This window comes from Mobula birostris, chromosome 24, assembly GCF_030028105.1.
Source record: "Mobula birostris isolate sMobBir1 chromosome 24, sMobBir1.hap1, whole genome shotgun sequence".
Lineage (NCBI taxonomy): Eukaryota > Metazoa > Chordata > Chondrichthyes > Myliobatiformes > Myliobatidae > Mobula > Mobula birostris.
In genome coordinates, this window is record NC_092393.1 from 53,235,804 (window position 1) to 53,255,531 (window position 19,728).

General features: G+C 38.4%; 1 protein-coding gene across 5 annotated transcripts in view; it reads left to right on the forward strand.

The window, feature by feature from the left end:
* The first annotated feature begins 1,750 nt into the window (after positions 1 to 1,750).
* The window catches only part of LOC140187131 (BAR/IMD domain-containing adapter protein 2-like), a 104,046-nt gene continuing 86,068 nt past the window's right edge, over positions 1,751 to 19,728 (forward strand). For 2 of the 5 annotated variants that reach the window (XM_072242105.1, XM_072242104.1), the window contains exons 1-4: positions 1,751 to 2,025; positions 11,638 to 11,713; positions 15,902 to 15,946; positions 18,559 to 18,645. In XM_072242105.1, coding sequence (XP_072098206.1) covers positions 1,978 to 2,025; positions 11,638 to 11,713; positions 15,902 to 15,946; positions 18,559 to 18,645 — 256 coding nt within the window. In that variant the 5' untranslated portion in view covers positions 1,751 to 1,977. The remainder of the gene's footprint in view (positions 2,026 to 11,637; positions 11,714 to 15,901; positions 15,947 to 18,558; positions 18,646 to 19,728) is intronic. The other 3 variants (XM_072242108.1, XM_072242107.1, XM_072242109.1) reach the window with 2 other exon arrangements.

The window sequence follows — 19,728 nt, forward strand, 5'->3', positions numbered from 1 at the left end:
AGAGGGCACAGCCTCCAATTAGAGGGACATCCATTTAGAGCAGAAATGAGAAGCAATTTCTTTAGCCAGAGGGCGATGAATCTGTGGAATTCACTGTCATGAATGGTTGTGGAGGCCAAGTCATTGAGTATATTTAAAGGAGAGATTGATAGGCTCTTGGTTAGTCAGGGTGTTAAAGGTTATGGAGAGATGGCAGAAGAAAGGGGTTTAGAGAGACGATAAATCAGCAATGGTGGAATGTCAGAGTGGACATGATAGGCCTAGTGGCCTAATTCCCTCCTATGTCTTATGGTCTTATGATCTAATGGCACTGGGAAATCCAAATGATGTGATCCCTTCTAACTCTTCAAAGTTCTGAAGAGCCCAACTCATTCAACCATTCTTTATATGTCAATCCTTTTATCGGATGAATTTCCAATGCACTGCCTCAAAATCCCTCTTAAATATGAACACCAAAGGGAATTCTACAATACTACAAAGGGAGTTCCTCTTGAACCAAAGAGGATAACTTCACTTGCCCCATCATTGAACTGTCCCCACAACCTATGGACTTCCTTTCAAGGACTCTTCATCTTATGTTCCTGATATTTATTGCTTATTTATTAATTATTATTATTTTGTTCTTTTTGTATTTGCACAGTTTGTTCACACTGGTCACACACCCAAATTGGTGTGGTCTTTCATTGATTCTATGATGGATTTATTGAGTGTGTCCGCAAGAAAATGAATCTAGGATTGTATATGGCGACATATAGACGTATGTACTTTGATAATTAACTTTGCAGTTTGAACTTTGAGGTGTGTCTAGCCAGCACCCTATAAAGGTGCATCAAAAGTAAAAGATAAACACGACGGGAAAATGCCACCATATTTTGCCATGTGAACGTTTATTTTACAAATGGTTTTTATTCTAACTGCAAACCATTGAAGATGCAGAGACTGTTTTCTGAAAAAGAAAGTTACGTGCAATTACAAACGGCACTTCCGTTTGTTCCTAAAACATAAAGGAGTTTCCCTGAAGAGGGAGCCATGGATTAGGAGATCAGAGCTTTTACCACTTGCATCTAGCAAATAAAATGAAAAACTTGCGGCAGGAAAAACCCTTGCATATATTTGCTGTCGCAGCAAGCCATCTATCACGATTTGAAGAGTACTGCCATAAACTGCAATCTGGCTTTTTGGGTTGAGAATTCGCAGTAAATCATTGTGGTGTGCAGTTTGGAGTAGTATTAATTTGATGCCGAGGCTGGGATAGTCATCCACAAGCATCTGAGTCTACTCTACGCTAGTTCAAAATGACTCATCATGCCCACAGATGAGCTCACATTTGATTGATTTGCAATAATTATTTTTTCCCTCCATGAATGCTCAAAAAAGTATATTTAAATGACCACCAGTAAAACAATAACTACGTCCGCTGTCAATGTTGCGTATTTGGTCCACCATCTTGTACATACGATGGGGATTTCTAACAGTTTTAACTCGTTGCTATGGAAATAGTTGCGTTTTTCATGATTAAAAAAAGGGTTTTGCTGCTCGCTGCACTGCAAATCTTCCCGAAGCCCAGAAACGTTGGTCATGACGTCAGGGAGTGTCGCCTCAACCTACCGCGACTCCGCGGGCGGGGAGAGAGGGGGGCTGGCGATTGGCAGCCAGTTGCGCCCAATGGTCTTGCGGGATTCCGCGGGCCGGGCCAATGGCAGGCCGCCCGGCTCCGGCGGCTCCGCCCATGCCGGCGAGTTAGGTTGTCGGCGGGAGTCCTCCCCGCTCCGGTTCCTAGGCGACGCGCACTGGCGGAGAAGCACCAGGGCTGGTTGCGGGGGCGGACTGGAGATCACTGTCAAAAGAAAGTGTGTGAGATAGAGAGAAAAAAAAGTTTCAGGGGGCGAGAGAGGCTTTTTATTCGCGGCGCGGAGTAACTTTTTTAGACTACTCCTGTGACTTGCTGGGTGCAGACTGAGAGGAGAGCCGGCAATCATGTCTCGCACGGAGGATATGCACCGAATGACCGAGGGCGTCTACAAGGTGAGTGCAGCTGCTGACCAGCCCCGAGTACAACTTTCTCCCACCCCAACCGGCTCTTTCCCCTTCTTTATACAGTCTCGGCCGTTGTCACAGGACTTTGACCTGAGTTTTGGACCTCGGCGAGGGTAATTTGCTCCCGGTTGCCCGAGTTTTTTCTTAAAAAAAAAGAATTGCCCAGCTTACTTTGGTCTGGTGACTCCTGATTGATGTTTTTTTTCGACACGGAAAGGTTTAGTTTAAGCAGCTCGCTTTTAAACTTTTAAAATTACCTTTGAAACATTTAGTTAGTGTTCTTGTGGATGGTAGGGAGAAGCGATGAGCTGGAATGGAAGGATTTTTTTGGGGGGAGAAGTATAGGTGTGTTTGCCGATCCGGGTGTGGGATTCTAGTGAGGTTGAGTATGAATATCGGAGTTTTGAACTCGTATATTGGAAATAGTTTATTTTTAAAATTATTCTTCATATCTATCGTTAAGTGATACGGAATCTCAGATAACTATTTTTTAGTGATCTTTAGTTCTTGGGGGATGTGGCTTTTGGTGTAGTTCACTCTTTTCTAAAGAATAGTTTTCTTTTGCTTTGTATTGTTTTTAGTTGTCCTGCAGCAAAGAAAGACTGTGTACAAAAGAAGAGCTCGTGCAATTGTTCCTTTGAAGGCTGCTCTTGAATCTGTATGCAGTTGGTGTATGCCTTTTTTTTCAGTAGGGTTCAGTCACTTTGAAGGAGCTGTTTCAAGATCCCAGATGATGTGACAGATCAATGTGTATACACTTTTAATGTGACTATTTTTAATACGTGTTTTGCAATGTGATAACATGAAAGTAGCCACAGGGGAAATTATGATACTCAGTCCACCTAAATAGTAAATAACTATAATTTTCCAACCGGGCTTATAGAATGTTTGAGCCTTTGACCTTATTGGGTAACTATTCATTGATATCGTCTATTTTTCCCCCAGTTCAAGTATACTTGCATAGCTAAAGTGAGATAAATGTAGCTACCACCAGGTTTTGGGAATTTGTTTAATTACCGGCAGACAATAATTTTGGCCTGTAGGTGGTGATCTCCAAGGTTTGTTAAGGGAAAATTGTTCCCTTAATTTTAATGTTCTTTGTACTTGCCCTCTCGCCACCTTTTGTTACATTCTTGGTTTCAGTTCAAAATGGAGATGAGGAATCTGCAAATGCCACATTGTCCTGAGTGTTCTAATTTTCTACTGAAAATTGATATTCCCGTTTTATGACTTTCTGTTGCCATATCTGCAGTGGGTGATAATCAGTATCTTCCTGCTAAGGATTTTATTTCTCACCTGGTTTTATGCATTTCCATAACTCCAAAACCTGTCAATTGATTTGTCATTCTAAAATGCAGCAGCAAATATTGGCATCATAAATGCCATCTGCAGAAGAAACGTGCTTGATCAGATTGTTAAGTTGTTTCAATAAATTTAAAGATGGCACCAGCTTCATTGCTGATCTTATCAAATTAAAAGCAGAAAAGCAATGCAATTAGTGCTGGGTGTTTTCATTCTTTTTGGATGATTTCTTGGCTAGGTTTTTATTCCTTGGAATGTAGGAGAATGATAGGTAAGCTTAAGTGTCTAAAACGGTCAAGTCTTTTTCCCTAGGGTGAAACTAGGCATAAGTTTGGGGTGAGAGGAGGTTGATTGTAAAAGGGACCTCAGGAGGCAACTTTGTCACACACAGGGTGGTGAGTTAATAGAATTAGCTGCCAGATAAGGTGGTTGAGGTAGGTACAGTAGTACAAGTTAAGCATTTGGGTAGGTACATGGAGGATTGGGGCTTAGGGGAATATGGGTTGATGCAGGGAATTGGGACCATCTGGGTGGGCACTATGGTTGCATGAGTCGGTTGGGCCAAAGGATCTTTATCTGCTGTGTGTCTTAAGTTCTGCTGCTATTATGCAGATGGTAAGGAGCAGAAACTGCCAGCAGCTCTGAAATAAAGGATAATTATGACTGTCAAGAACAGAAAATTGGAGATGCCAATTTAAACAGAAAACTGGAGCATCGATGCTGAGTAGTGAAGTGCCTCAGTGAAAGCACAGCATATTGAGTGGGCTGCTTTATTGGTTCCTAGCCAAACTTAAGGTGGGTGTCCTGACACATCACAGTTTCATTGTGCAAATCAGGAGTTAGAATAGGAAGAGCATGCTTGTGGCATCAGGTGGATTCATGAGAGTTATAATCATGTTACTAGCTGGACAAATACGTGCCTCTGGACATTAGAAGGGCAAATTTAACTTTTAGAAAGTTTTCAGAATTTTAAACTCTAACCACACTTGAGAAACTTCCTTTCTGCTCACCACTTTCTGGCACATCTGGTTCTTAATTGCTCTCCCATTTGTCTTTTATTTGACCATAAGCTAATATTCATTCTTCCAAAGTGCTGTTTCTGCTTTTAAAAATTGGTACATTTCAGAAGAAAATTTAATTCTTTAATGGAGCACGTAAACTGGGCATTGAGAGATTAAGTGGAAGTTTTAGCAGCTGATCTAGTAATTATTATTGACAAGACATTTTCGTGACTTTTTGAGAGAAGACTTTTTTGTATTGTAAGACTTTTAAATGGGTATTTTTTTTATTGAAGGACAAATGAGCAATCTGATGACTTTTGTTTTGGGGAATCACCATTCCATTTATAACCCTGGCTGATAGAAAGTGTTGTGCCTATGCACGGTATTTTAAGACTAGTGTTGCTTGTGATAACATTTGCTAAATTTACAGTACAATAAGTAACAGTTGCTGCAAATTACAATAGTATAATAGTTTAAATAGTGTAATGGATAAAAGGCATCAGAAATCAGTCAGGAAGAAAATGTCATGAAGGAAAGAAATCTTTTGGTGCTGCAAGGAGTTGTGAAATATGGGTGAAGGATTGTGAGTTTCAGAGTGATCCATCTGAAATGAATTTGGCTTCAGATCTAGTTGTTGGATAAACTGAGACATTCCATAGTTCCCAACTAAGTTTTTGTCACCCAATTAAAGGCAAGGTCAAAAGACTGTAGCAGGCCTTTGAGATAGAATGCATACTCATGAGACATAAACAGTTTGTGCTCTAGTTTGCGGCCTGTTTGATCTGGATGAGGACTAGACATCTTTTTTTTTGATATTTTAAAGATGTATGGGCTACATTTTTCACTTGCTGAATGCACATATTGTATTCTTATGACCAATTACAGAGGAATTGGATTAGTTTTGGGTTTTAAGTCTTTCCATAACCTACATGTGAATGTGGGTTCCATCCAGTCTCCATCTTAGTTCTTTTTAAAAGCACATCAGCTTTCACATCTGACTGGTTTTGATTGTTTCCTGAATTTAATACAATTTACAAATCTGCAGAAGGAAGATGCCAGATTGACTCTGGCTTTCAGGTGCTGATAAATTGATGTGCACTCACATTGAACACTGAATATTTTATCTGCACAGTGAAGTGAGTCATTAAGTCAGCACTTTGCTTCAAGTGAGAACAAGGAGGCTAAGGCTCACAGTAAAATAATTGGCAAGGATTCATAATGGAACACAGTCAGCTTGTGGGTGATTCATACTGGGTGATTTGAGAAATTTTACTTTGTTGTAGTTACTGTTTGCTGACTTTGAGTTGGTTTTACCCCTCCTTTCCACCCCTGCCCATTAGCTGGTAATGTTGTGTGGAATACCGAATTTCCATTTTGAAATGCATTCTTACTAACGCCCATCACCTCTGACCATAAGCAAATTACAAAAAGAGGCATCACCACATCTCACCCCACCCCAAGAGATAAGCAAGTCTCCATTTTAGCTATAAAGTGCCGAGCAGAATTGCGCATAATCCTCCAAATGTGGCTGAACCAAAGTTTTATCCACCCGTGACTTGACAATACTTGTACTCATTAAAAGCAAGCATGCAGTATGCTTTCTTTATCACACTATCCACTTGAGTTGCCACTTGCAGGGGGCTGTGGTCATACCCCAAGACCTCACTGTACATCAGCACTCTGTCATTTACTGTGTACTTTCCTTTTGCATTTAACCTCCCAAATGCACCACCTCACACATGTTGGGGTTAAACCCCATTTGCTATTTCTCTGACCAAGATTTTAATACTTAATTAACTCTTTCAAACTGTGGCAAGTTATCTTGCATAAGAAATTGCATAAGCAGTCCTTTCTCAGTTGTAAAGTTCCATCTGAAAGAATGACAAGTGGTCTGATGGATTGTTCAGTAATCTACTTTAATCATTACTACTTTACCTGATGCCTTTAACCCATCAAAAGCAGGTTATTATAATCATTACATGATAGCTGCATGAACCTATAATGCTGTAGTGTATAATGGAACATTGAAATGAGCTAAATTTTGGCCTCAGTTGGGTAAGTACTTTTCTGCTTTGTTGAAGCTGCAAGGTGGTCTTGGATTTTTTTGGTTGATTCATAGTAGCACCATTTCAGCTGAGCAGTAATATTTTATTGTGCTACAAACATAATTTATAGATTACAGCTTCAGCAATACTTTGCAATGCAGGCTATAGAAATATGAGTATCTCTACTGGATGGCCAGTTTGCTGGCTCATGGAACTAGTCTTCTGCAGATCATTAGTTTTATCCACATCTAATGACCCTTTGGTTTGCCTTCATTCCTTTTTTGTTTCTTCTAATGCTTCTGTACATCTTTGCCAAACCTACTTTTACTGGTGAACCCACTCTCCAATCATTAAGCTCAGTACAACCACCTGTGGCAAAATCCCCTTAATGTTGGATCTGTACACAGGACCCACTGATTCAGCAATGGTAAGCCTTTCCTATTTTCAAGCTACCTACATTCAAGCTACTTCCTTGTCCAATCATTTTTAAGTTTGTACCCTGGTGAATAGATGAGTCATGTGTCAATTATTCATCCACTTGACTCTTTCCTACGTTAATAATGACCTTGGGATTTAAGAGTCTATAGTCAGCTGATGTTGTTTATGTTACCACCCTGTTTCTTTACTGATGGTACTGAATTCTGGTTACACAAACACGCAATGAGAAAATTAGATATTTTACGGATATTCATTTGATTTGACCATAGCATAAGCTTATACCGTACAATTAAAGGAGTTTTATTTCCTACTATTTATACTCGTTCGTTATTTGTCATATGACGTAGGTGATTGTGCTCTTTCCATGACCAAGATTGTTCTTCGCAAGCTTTTTTACAGAAGTGGTTTGCCATTGCTGCCTTCTGGGCAGTGTCTTTACAAGACAGGTGATCCTAGCCATTATCAATACCCTTCAGATTTTCTGCTTGGCATCAGTGGCCACATAACCAGGACTTGTGATATGCACCAGCTGCTCATACGTCCACCACCTGCTCCTATGGCTCCATGGTGGGTGGGTGGGTGGGTTGGGGGGGGGGGGGAAGTTAAGCAGATGCTACACCTGAAGGCTAGCGGTGGGAAGGAGTGCCTTGCATCTCCTTTGGTAGAGACCCTACTACCCAGCCATTTATACTACACAGAATAACGTGTTATATGATGACTCTATTCTTAGTGTTAGCAAGGCTTGGAAATATTTAACTCTTTTAATTGTATATGTTCATGCATTGATTTCATTTAAGACTATAAAGGAGACACAATAATCTTACATAGCAAAAAGCTCTAAGATGAAAATCCCTCCGTTTAAGAAGAGAGGGCAGCAGAAAAAAGGATACCAGGCTAGTTAGCCTGATTTCAGTGGTTGGGAAGATGCTGAGGTCCATTATTGAAAGAGGGGTTTCAGGTTACTTGGAGACATATGATAAAATAGGTCAAAGTCAGCATGGTTTTATAAAACGAAAATCTTGCCTGACAAATCTGTTGGAATTCTTTGATGAAATAACATGCAGGATAGACAAAGGATAGTCAGTGGATGTTGCGCACAGTTTAACAAGTTAAGAGCCCATGGTATTACAGGAAAGGCACTAGCATGGATAGAAGATTGGCTGAGTGGCAGGAAGCAAAGAGTCAGAATAAAGGGAGCCTTATCTGGTTGGCTGCCAGTGACAAATGGTATAGCGCAGGGGTTGGTGTTGGGATTGCTTTTTACATTATATGCCTGTGATTTGGATGACGGTATTGGTGGTTCTGTTGCCGAGTTTTCAGACAATACGAGGATAGGTGGAGGGGCTGGTAGTGTTGAAGCAGGGAGTCTGCAGAAGGACTTAGACTGATTGGCAAGATGGGCAAAGAAGAGGCAGATGGAATATAATGTGGGGGAGTGGATAGTCATGCACTTTGGTAGCAGGAATGAAGGCGTAGATAGACTATTTTCTAAATGGGGAGATGATTTAAAAATCAGTGGTGTCAATGGACTTGAGAGCCCTTGTGCAGGATTGTCTAAAGGTTAACCTACAGGTTGAGTCGATGGTAAAGAAGGCAAATGCAATGTCAGCATTCATTTTGAGAGGACAAGAATATAAAAGCAAGGATGTGATGCTGAGGCTTTGTAAGGCATTGGTCAGACTACAGTTGGAATATTGTGAGCTGTTTTGTGCCCCTCATAAGACCATAAGATACGGGAGCAAAATTAGGCCATTTAACCCATCGAGTCTGCTTTGCCACTCCATGGCTGTTCCATTTTCCCTCTCAGCCCCAATTCCTGCCTTCTCCCTGTATCCCTTCAAGCCCTAACTAACCAAGAATCTATCAACCTTTGCCTTAAATATACCCAATGACTTGGTCTCCATGGTAGCCTGTGGCAACAAATTTCACAGATTCACCATTCAGAAATTCCTCCTCATCTCCATTCTAAAAGAACGTCCTTCTATTTTGAAGCTCTGTCCTCTGGTATTAGATTCCCCCACCATAGGAAACATGGTATCCACATCCACTCTTTCAAGGCCTTTCGACATTTGAAAGATTTCAATGAGATCACCCCTCATTCTTCTGAATTCTAGTGAGAACAGGCTCAAAGCCATCACATGCTCTTCATATGATAAACCTTTCAATCCTGGAATCATTTTCATGAGCTTGCTTTGAACCTCCTCCAATGTCAGCACGTCCTTCCGTGGATAAGAGGCCCAAAACTGCTCACAGTACTCCAAATGAGGCCTCACCATTGCTTTGGTTATGAATATTATTCCTCTTGTATTTCAGAATCAGTTGCATGGATTTCAAGCAAATATTGTGCAGTGAACAAAACTTGTGTGCATACCCTTCCTAGCCAATACCATAGGAACTGATTGCAGATTTTGATCAGTATGAAGTTGTGTAATTCTTGGTTACATTTGTACTTGACGAATGGAGGTGAAAAGTTAGAATAATAACTGATTTGGTTTAAAATTAATATGACTTTGACAGATTAGTCAGGGGTTGTAGTTACGCAATTTCCTAGTTGATAGAGTGCGGAGTGTGCCCTTCGAGCTGTGTTACCCCAGCAACCTCGATTTAACCTTAACCTAATGACAGGACAATTTACATTGACTGATTAATGTATCTGGTACATCTTTAGACTGTGGGAAGAGACCAGAGCACCCGGGGAATACCCACTCATTCCATGGGGAGGGTGTGCAGACTCCTTACAAAAAGACACCGGAATTAAACTCTGGAACGCCCCAAGTTGTGATAGCATTGCACAAACTGCTGTGCTACCATGGCGTAATAGCGATTGTAATAGTAGGCGGAATTCAGCAAACTGAATTTATAGAAGAGTTTTACAAAATGTGGCATTATCGACAGATGATCAGCACCTTGGCTGATGTAAGATGGTTTTTACTGTCAAATTTACGATTGAAGTTTGTCCATGCTTTTTATTTCCCCAAAGCTGCTAAATTCATTGTAATAAAGATGAGCATAAATGATGAATTCTGGTCAATAATAGTTGGAAGTAATTAGTTTTCTGTTTCACTATGTAATTATTGGACTATTTCATCTAACCCATCAGTGAACACTGACTGATGATAATGAGCATAACTACCAGCTATGAAGATCCCTTGTAGCTAATAAAATGAGAAGTTAAATAAGTTTTAACTGAACCAAGATGAGTTCTGGTTGATTTCAGCCAAGCTCTGTAAAATTGTTGTGAAGAAGGTTAACATAGAAACATAGAAAACCTACAGCACAATACAGGCCTTTCGGCCCATAAAGCTATGCTGAACATGTCCTTACCTTAGAACTACCTAGGCTTACCCATAGCCCTCTGTTTTTCTAAGCTCCATGTATCCATCCGGGAGTCTCTTAAACGACCCCATTGTTTCCACCTTCGCCGCCGGCGGCAGCCCATTCCACACACTCACCGCTGTCTGCATTATATAAAAAAAAACTTACCCCTGACATCTCCTCTGTACCTACTTCCAAGCACCTTAAAACTATGCCCCCTCGTGCCAGCCATTTCAGCCCTGGAAAGAAAACCTCTGACTATCCACACGATCAAAGCCTCTCATTATCTTGTACACCTCTATCAGGTCACCTCTCATCCTCCGTCACTCCATCGCTCCAAGGAGAAAAGGCTGAGTTCACTCAACCTATTCTCATAAGGCATGTTCCCCAAACCAGACAACGTCCTTGTAAATCTCCTCTGCACCCTTAATGGTTTCCAAGTCCTTTCTGTAGTGAGGCAACCAGAATTGAGCACAGTACTCCAAGTGGGGTCGGACCAGGGTCCTATATAACTGGGTTCTCGGCCTGAAATGACAACTGTTTGTCAGGATGGTGCTGTCTGGACTGCTGAGTTCCTCCAGCATTTTGTCTGTGTTGCTTTGTATTTCCAGCATCTGCAGAATCTTTTGTGTCTGTAAAACTGATTGAGCTACATTCAGTATCCTGTAACACTACAGCTGCCCAGTTGTGTAAAAACAAGTATTTGTAAAGATCCTAGTAATCACAAGTAGTACCTGTGGAGTTGTAGCAGTTTAAAGTTCATGTATAGAAGGTATTATTAAAATGTATTCTCCTGCTACCCTCCAAGAGAATCAAGAACATTAAGGAAGCACAATCTTACACATTTTTCAAGATCTGAGCATTGCTGGCAAGTGCAGCATTTATTTCCAGACTATTTTAGGGAATATTTAGGAGCCACCACAGTGGTGGGTCTGGAGTTGCATTTAAATTGAGTAAGGGTGGCAAATTTACTCCTGTGAAGAACATTAATGAATCGGGTGGATTTTTACAAAAAGACAGCAGCATTTTGATCATAATTTCTTATAACTTACATAATTCCTGATGAGTAATTACTTCTGTTATCTTGGGATTTCATCTTGGGTTTCTGGTCTTTATTTTTACATTGTTTCATGGTGCTGAATACTGCTTGGAGTATAATTGTGTTTTCTACAATGAGAGAAATTGCACCACGTAGCCTGAGGAGGGAATTCATCCTCTGTACTTCTGTATTATGTTGAACTTGGCTTTTGAAATTAATTCCTTTGCCTTTTGTAAGACTGAATTTACTGTGTTTCATGTTTGCAGCAGAGGGCAAAATTCTACCATTTGACCAAGTGTAAATATGATCATATGAAAATATTTGCAGCAATTCAGCAAATTTTTGTACATCTTAAAAAAATAAACATTGCATTCAGTTCTTAACTATTGTGTAATATGAGGAGATTTGTGTATATAGAGTACTGATGATACAGATAAATTCTGACCTTTTATTTTCATAGACCATTATGGACCAGTTTAATCCAAGTCTGAGAAACTTTATCGCTATGGGGAAGTCTTATGAAAAAGCACTTTCCAGTAAGTTAATTGTCCATTTGTTTTATAATCTGAGTTTGTTCTTAATGTCCATTTATATGGTTAATGTCCACTCAAGTGATTGATGTCTATGTATGTTTTGTCCTTGGTTTTGATTTTTATTTTGTGTAACTATGTTTGCTCATCTTCATTAATTCTCCTTCAGCTAGATGGGTGTAGGTCACTGATTCCTAGGTTGGATCTTAATGTTGCCTTCCACTGGGCATTGACCATGGATGAGACAGAATTGTCCATTATTTTGTCCATTTGTGATGGTTTGCTTGCAAAATATGGCACTTCCAACAGTTCTACTGAGAATAGAGACTTAACATACCAACTGGTGGAAGAATTGAATAGTGATCTCACTGCTAGATGTTTTAACCTTTAAATCACAGTTGACTTCAGCGGCTCTGTCTTGCTGAACTACATTGTGGGGGGTGCTCATACTGAAATCAAAAGATTGAAGATTAGCTTGATTTCTCACGTGTATTTGGAAACATACAGTGAAATGTGTCATTTGTGTCAAATCAAATCAGCGAGGATTGTATTGGATTGTATTGGGGGCAGTCTGCAAGTGTTGCCAACATAGCACCCACATCTAACTGTACATCTTTTTGGAATGTGGGAGGAAACCAGAGCATACAGAGGAAACCCATGTGATCAAGGGGAGAACGTGCAACTTCCTTACAGACAGTGGCAGGAATTGAACCCTGATTAACCATTATGCCATCATGCTGCCCCATGAATCCTATCATGTTCACTAATTGAGACCTAGTCTGCAATCAACAATGAAAAATAAAGTTGCATGAGGAATAAAGCCAGCCATCATTTTGGATTTGTTTAAAATGTGGTTACTTATAGGAAGGTTATTTAAAGATTATTGAGTTGGGATTTTCCTCCTGGAATGTAACTTTGTCCTTGTGAAATATCTTGAACAGCATGCCAAAGTTGAGAAAACTGTTTTCCATTCATTTCAATGCACAGTAGACCATCTGAACTCGTACTTCTAGAAGTTTTAAGTGCAAGCTTTTAGCTGTACAAGATGGAGGAGTCTACATTGGGGGGATAACATTCAACAATACTATCAGTTTAATTTTTTGCATCTAGTTTTAAATGAAGAATAAAAATCATATCAAATGTATTTTTGTCCACTAAAACATTTGCAAATAGCATTAAGTGTGGTGGGTTTATTTTTTTGTCCTCGTTTTTTGGATTGAGTTTGCTCCCTGTGAGTCTGAGGATTTTTGTGTTCATTCTGACAATAAATGGTTAAATGTTTGTGAGTCTGTTCATGTCGATGTTCACCAAAGGTTTTCTATATTTCTATTTCTATAAAAGTCTTTTTTAAAATTGTCATTCTGAAAGCTGAGGTTAAAAAACGGGATAGAGGGAACAAGAAATTTATTGCAGAGTAAGTGGAAAAAGGAATTGGATGATCAGTACATGAGTTAGGATTAATTAGATATTCAACATGATGGTAGTAAACAAACCATTTACTAACCAATTTTCACAGCCTTCACTTTAAATCAAAATGATTGCAAATGCTTTAATTGAAAACTTTTAGTTATTACTTGCTCCTTGCTCTTCTTAGAAGATGCAATAAGAGTCTTATGAGCTAAACAGTTGCTTATTTTCAGGAGAAATTCTGTTGGGAATCTAAACACTGAGCTGGATGTTCAAAGCAGCTACTTAAGTTACAAGGCACATAAAATGATGTAGTGCAGTAGGCAGTCATTTGCCCCATTGTGCTTTAGACAGATCTTTGGAAGGAGAATCAAATTAATTTCTCTCTGTAGAATTGGCAGATTTTGTTTTCCTCCATTTCCCTTTTGAAAGTGCTTATCAAAATTGCTTCTATCACATAGGAAGTGCAATTTGAGTCAAAAAATTCATGGCTTAGTTGTTTTTTTTTTCTAAATTCATCATCTGGATGCTGAACGTTTTGACAGTTTCTCCTTTTCTTCATAACCTTTTGAATATCAAAGCTACTCTGATCTATGCTATGTGAAGTACCGTTCCTGCTTCCCTGGTCACTAATGACAAACAAAAACTTTTCACCTTGTGTCCATTCTGGTGGATGGAGTTAGTTCATAAGTCAGCTATGATCTTGTGGAATCATTCATAAGATTTGATGGGCTAAATGTTCTTTTCCTTACAATTGTAAATTTCCTTTGAATTTCTTAAGGTCTTCTTGTTTCTTTTGAAGACTTTGCTGCCCAGAATTAGTCATAATACTTTATAAAAGCTTGATATTTTATTGTATTTTCTACTTAATTTCTAAGTTTGTAAAGAATAGAGGATCCCATGTGTATTCTTAGCAGCTTTTACACCTATCACCTTCTAGCTATCCTCCTTCCTCTACCCCTACCTTTTTATTCTGGTGTCTTCCCCCTTCCTGTCCAGTTCTGAAAAAGGGTCTCGGCCTGAAGTGTCGACTGTTTATTCATCTCCACTGATGCTGCCTGACCTGCTGAGTTCCTCAGGATTTTGCGTGTGTTAGTCTGGATTTCCAACATCTGCAGACTTTCTCATATTAATGATTTGTCACCAGGTCTTGCCACCTTTAGGGACTTGGGTACATTAACTATTGGTACCATTTTTTTAAAAAACATGGACCATTTATATTGCCTTCCCTCCTTAAATTATAATACTATATGTGATGCTGACAATTTTGGCAAAGTAAAAGCAGTGTTTGTAAGTACATTGGAATGAACTAAATTACTGAAATATGGAAGTAGTATCTGGTATTCTGTAAAATTCCTGATGGCCCTTGCTATTGAACCAACCCCCTTTTTTAAGTTTTGATTTATAATAGCCTTTTGAAATTGATCTTTCTGAACTTTGCATAATGTCAGGAAAATCCCCTGCATAAAAGTATGATTCTAAAGAATTGATCATAGTTCTGTAGAGGAACGTAGTTGTACATTACAGTAAAGATTGCAGTCAATCTTGATTCAAGTGGAGACATGGCAACAAACCAGCCCAAAGATAAGGAGTGAACACTTACTATCTGGAATGTCTTGTTTGAAAGTGATGTAAACAGGTTCAGTTGTCAATTTTAAAAAGGATTTGAATATATGTTAAAGATGACTACAGGGAAAGGTAGGGGGAGCTTTTGAAGAGCTAGACAGTGCAAAATAATTTGTGGTTTAAATATCTCTAATGTGTAATGTATATCTTGCAGTGTGCAAGGAAATCTGTTCTGCATTTCATAACCAAATAATCTCACATCTTGCCAGAAAAAAAAATTGCCATTGAATCTATTTGTAGTATTATGCATAAGCATTGCATAGCAAACACATTAAGATCTGGGGCTCCTGTTGCAATCTCAGGAAAAATCAATGCATTTCTTAGCCAATGCCAAAAATGGTACAAGAAATGATGTGTTGATATCCTGATTTGGATTGACCCAAAATAATCATTTGCAAAAACTAAACTGCAAATCTTAAACATGTAAGCAACTGATTTCATAGGTCAGAAGTTTTGAAAACTCAAATTCAGCAGATTTTGAAGTTGTTGTTAAGGGAGCTAGCAAACTTAACATTAGCTGAGGAAGAAATCTTAAACAGGAAAACTTTGCAGATGATTGCATACATCAGTGAAGTAATGCTAAATTATGTTTCATACACCAGGGGTAACTATTGCAAAGTAAAAGTAATGTACACTTTTTCGGTTAATTCTGTTTTAGACCTGATATTTGTGGTAGTACAGTTACTGATTAAAAATACCAAAATAATTATCAAAACACAGTTTTGTAAAGGAATATGAGAGGTTGCAAAATACTAATTCTCAGATCTTAATACAGAAAATGTAGTTACCTAATTTCGGGGCTCGAATCTAAATCTTTCTCAAGCTACATTTATATTGCCATTGCTTTAATTTGGATTTGGTGAGCAAGCTTCTGGCATTGATGTTTAGAAACCCTGCTCCTAATGGCAGACTCGAGATCTAATATGTTTGAGTCCTCAAGTCTGCTATTGGGTTAGGGGAGCCAACCTAGCTGGGATGGCACTAGGTACTGAGTTGCAAATGCTGATCTGGAATCAAAGCCTAAAATGTATATTAACGTGGCTGGTCAATTTTTGCTAGTGGTTGTAGCTATCACTAGTTCTGCTGGGAACACCATCTTGAATTTTGTTTTTTTTTCCACTGTTACTGTTTTTCCCAAACCTTGTTGGATCATTACCTCAGGCCACATGGGTGCAGAGAAAATCTGGATCAAGAAAGCTAGAACAGGTGAGAAATACCATACCGTATGTGCAGTGGATCGAAGTGTATTCGTGCATGTACGGAATCTGCATTTTGTAATTGCTCTGCTATTTCATGCCATTACTGAGACTGATTAATTTTTTTTGGAAAAAATACACCACAGTAATGGAAAATGAATGCTGATAGCATGCTGAGCTATTTTTTTTCCCCTCTCCTTTTTTAAAAACTTGCAAGCAAAATTTTGGTAATTAAAGCTGACTTAACAACATGTAAAGATGTAATAACACTTGGTTAGTCAGCTGGTATTAAATTCGAGCCCTGAAGTTTTCTTCATATGACCCTTCTTTATTGAAATGAATACTTTTCTTACTTACTTTAGGAGCATTCTGTGACTATGTCAACAGGTGCAATAGAAATAAATGTAAATTCATTTTTGAGATCCAATGTAACAAATAGCTTGTAGGCTACTTGAAAGCCTATATTCTGATTACATTGTTCTCGTTGTGCATTAGTAAGACTGGTTCATACCTAGGACTGACTGTTATTAATCTTTTAGCTGGTTCATAACTTGTTGAAAGCACATTTTCTTTAAGTTTGATAAATAACTCGCAATAATGTTTCCTTTTGTCAAGATTGAAAGTTGTGGAAGGATTCTGTCTCTTCTCTCTAGAAGGTTCTTGTCAACTGTTCAAAGTTGTGAGGCTCATGGTCTTTCCTGAATATCTCTTTAGGCTGAAGGAGAATTTGTGGAAATGAGCAACAAGAGAATCTCCACACAATGCAATTAATTAGTGTTGTTTTCATATTTTGGTGAAATGCAATATGTATACAATGTACAATCATCGACTGTACGTCGACTGCACCTCCTCCTACAGATGCTGCCTGGCCTGCTGCGTTCACCAGCAACTTTGATGTGTGTTGCTTGAATTTCCAGCATCTGCAGAATTCCTGTTGTTTAATGTACAATCATTGCTTGCTTTGTGATCTAAGATAACTTAGTGAAGGTTATACCTGTTTCTAAATGTTAAAATGCATGGAACTACTCAACTGTTCATTTTAATTACATTGTGAATGCCTTGGAAAGCCATTTTAAGAGTTATGGTTTGATAATATATTCTGAGCTTGGTGGAAATATTTATTGTTCTTCCATGATCCAGCATTAGTGGAGTAAATTCTATTTCTGTATGATGCAATGTTTGAAAGTCCAGTTTAAATCTGATTCTCATTTTAATGGTCCTTTTAAAACAATTTCTTTTTGGGGGCGGGGGGGAGAAGACTCAAAAATGTCAGTCTACATCATTGCTACATTGAGGATGCACATTGTGAAAGAGGACTTTGGCTTCAGTTTATTTTAAAGTAAAGCCCTTAAAGATGTGCTAAAAAGGTAACGATTACTTTAGCATCTTTTTCTCTGACACTTTAGTATTTGTCAAAAGCATGTTGAAGCATCCAACAGTTTTGTCAAAAACCTTGTTAGATATTTTCATTCATACAAAAGCAAGTCAATTTAAACAGACAAAACCACTTCAATATTGTTCGAGTGATTGAGAGCTAATGGCTGTATTTATGCTATTGTGATTTGAAATTGGATCTTGGTAATATATGCTTCAGAAATCTAATTTGATATTTTTATTTAATTTACTTTGATTTAAAAAATAAATGTTTTGGGGAAATTGCCTTGTTCTGAAAAGGGTTGCAGTTCATTTTATTGAGACAAATGGAAATTTGAAATTGCATTTGATAAATGGTAAACTCTGTTTGGTTAGACCAAATTACAATTTAAATTCATTTCATTGTTGCCCCTCAATGAAATTAGTATATTTTATTGTGCAATAATTTAGTAAAGAAGCAAAATTAACTTCTAAAGCAAAAATGATTATTTAATTGAAGTCCTTCAGGCACTTAGTGGTGTAATTCTATCGGCAATCTCCTGAACAGTCGTTTGTGTATCTGCATCTAATATATTATGGAAGCAGACTTAATTATCCACATCTTTATTAGTTTTAATGAAATTTAAATAAAACCAGGTTTTAATTTTGTAAATTATATTAGTTTATTTTGTACCTGATTGAAAGAAGGCTGATATACAACTTGCTATACATTTGAGCTACTATCCTCTGATATCTATAATTCATAAAGCCTCTATCAAATGATTTAGAAGTATATGGGTAGAAATTTGTTTCAGTTTGCCCTCACTGAAAGTGTGTGGATAATTAACTGTGATTGTACACCACTCCTGGTCAACGGAGCTGAATATCGGGAGTAAATTACAATAGAGGGAAGTAGCTCTAGCATCTGTTTCGTCCTCGAAAAAGATGACAGATTTCTACTTCCTAGTTTTTGACTGTTTTGCTTTAATTTCTTCCATTTTTCCCAGCAAATGAAGCTTGAACCTAGATATCTCATTAAAATGCTGCATATGTTTCTTCCACTTTTAATGATTGTACCAAGTAATCCAAAAATGCTGCTTTAAAGTATTCTGGTGCCAATGCTTAAATTCTCATTAATGCTGTTGAAAAGAGGGGAAAAAATGCTGAAATGGTTTCTTGGTGTTAAGTCACTTAACTCTAGGAATAAAAGTGTTCTGCGTATTTTTGCACTTTTCTACCAACACATTTTCTGAAATCTGAATATTCCAGGTGTATCCTTTGCAGCAAAAGGCTATTTTGAGGCCCTGGTGAAAATGGGTGAACTAGCCAGTGAAAGTCAAGCTTCCAAGGAGATGGGTGAGTAATGAATAGCATGGTGGTTGGAATAAGATTGAACTGCACGGTGAAATTTGTGCTTCAGTTTGCTCTGTGAACATAGAAAATATCACCTGGTTTTAGATACATTAACATACTTCTATACTAGCCCTCATTGGTGATTGTGTATTCAATCAAAGTCTTCATGCATCTGCCAACTTTTGGTATTTGATAATACCAACATCATTTAAAAGTGACAATCTGAGCATGCCTGATCCTGTTGAAAGTTAAGAACACGAACCTCTTGGACTGCATCTTGAGACGTGTGGAAAGTGAAATAAAAAAAAAAGTTGGAAATCTGTCCATGAGTCAGTCTTTCATCAAAGCTAGGAAATGTCAGAAACAAGGCTTACTTTACACTGCATAGAGAGAGGAAGGGTGGAGTTCACATGGGGCTTATCTGTGATAGGGTGGCGATCAAGAGAAAATGGATGGCATGTATTGGTAGAGGGAGGGTGCCGAAGGAGGAGGTGTAATCAGAGGGAGATAACAGAGATGCAAAGCAGAAAAAAAATGTATAGGAAATCTGTGAGCACAACAGATTGTGGAATCAGAAATGAAAGAGGATGTTGAAAACTCAGCAGATCAGGCAGCTTCTGTGGAGAGAGGAAATGCTGACTGTGTTAGGATATCCATCTGACCTGACTGCAAGCTCAATGTAGTCCTTGTGGACTAGACAGCTCCAGAAAGTGTTCACCCAATCCGTCTTTGGTTTCTCCAATGCAAGAAAGTCTACATAGTTGGGGGGAAAGTTTGTGTGAGCATTAAATTGGATTTGCTGTGACAATCCTCAAATTTGAAGTGGATTGTCAATAAGGTCTGTGAGTTTTGGGTGATACACAGGAGTATTGTCAACACCTTTTGAAACCATTGGACTCATTCAGTAGGAGTGGAGATTTGATAAATTATCTGCATCTTCTGTTAGTAATTCCTGTGTGGAATGTAGTTCATTCATGCAGTATTTGAGTTATATTTTTAGCATGCATCAAATGATTTCCATACTGTAAACACAGCAGTATTTTTGTATGACACAATCTGAAAGGTTATTTGACAAAGGAGATTACA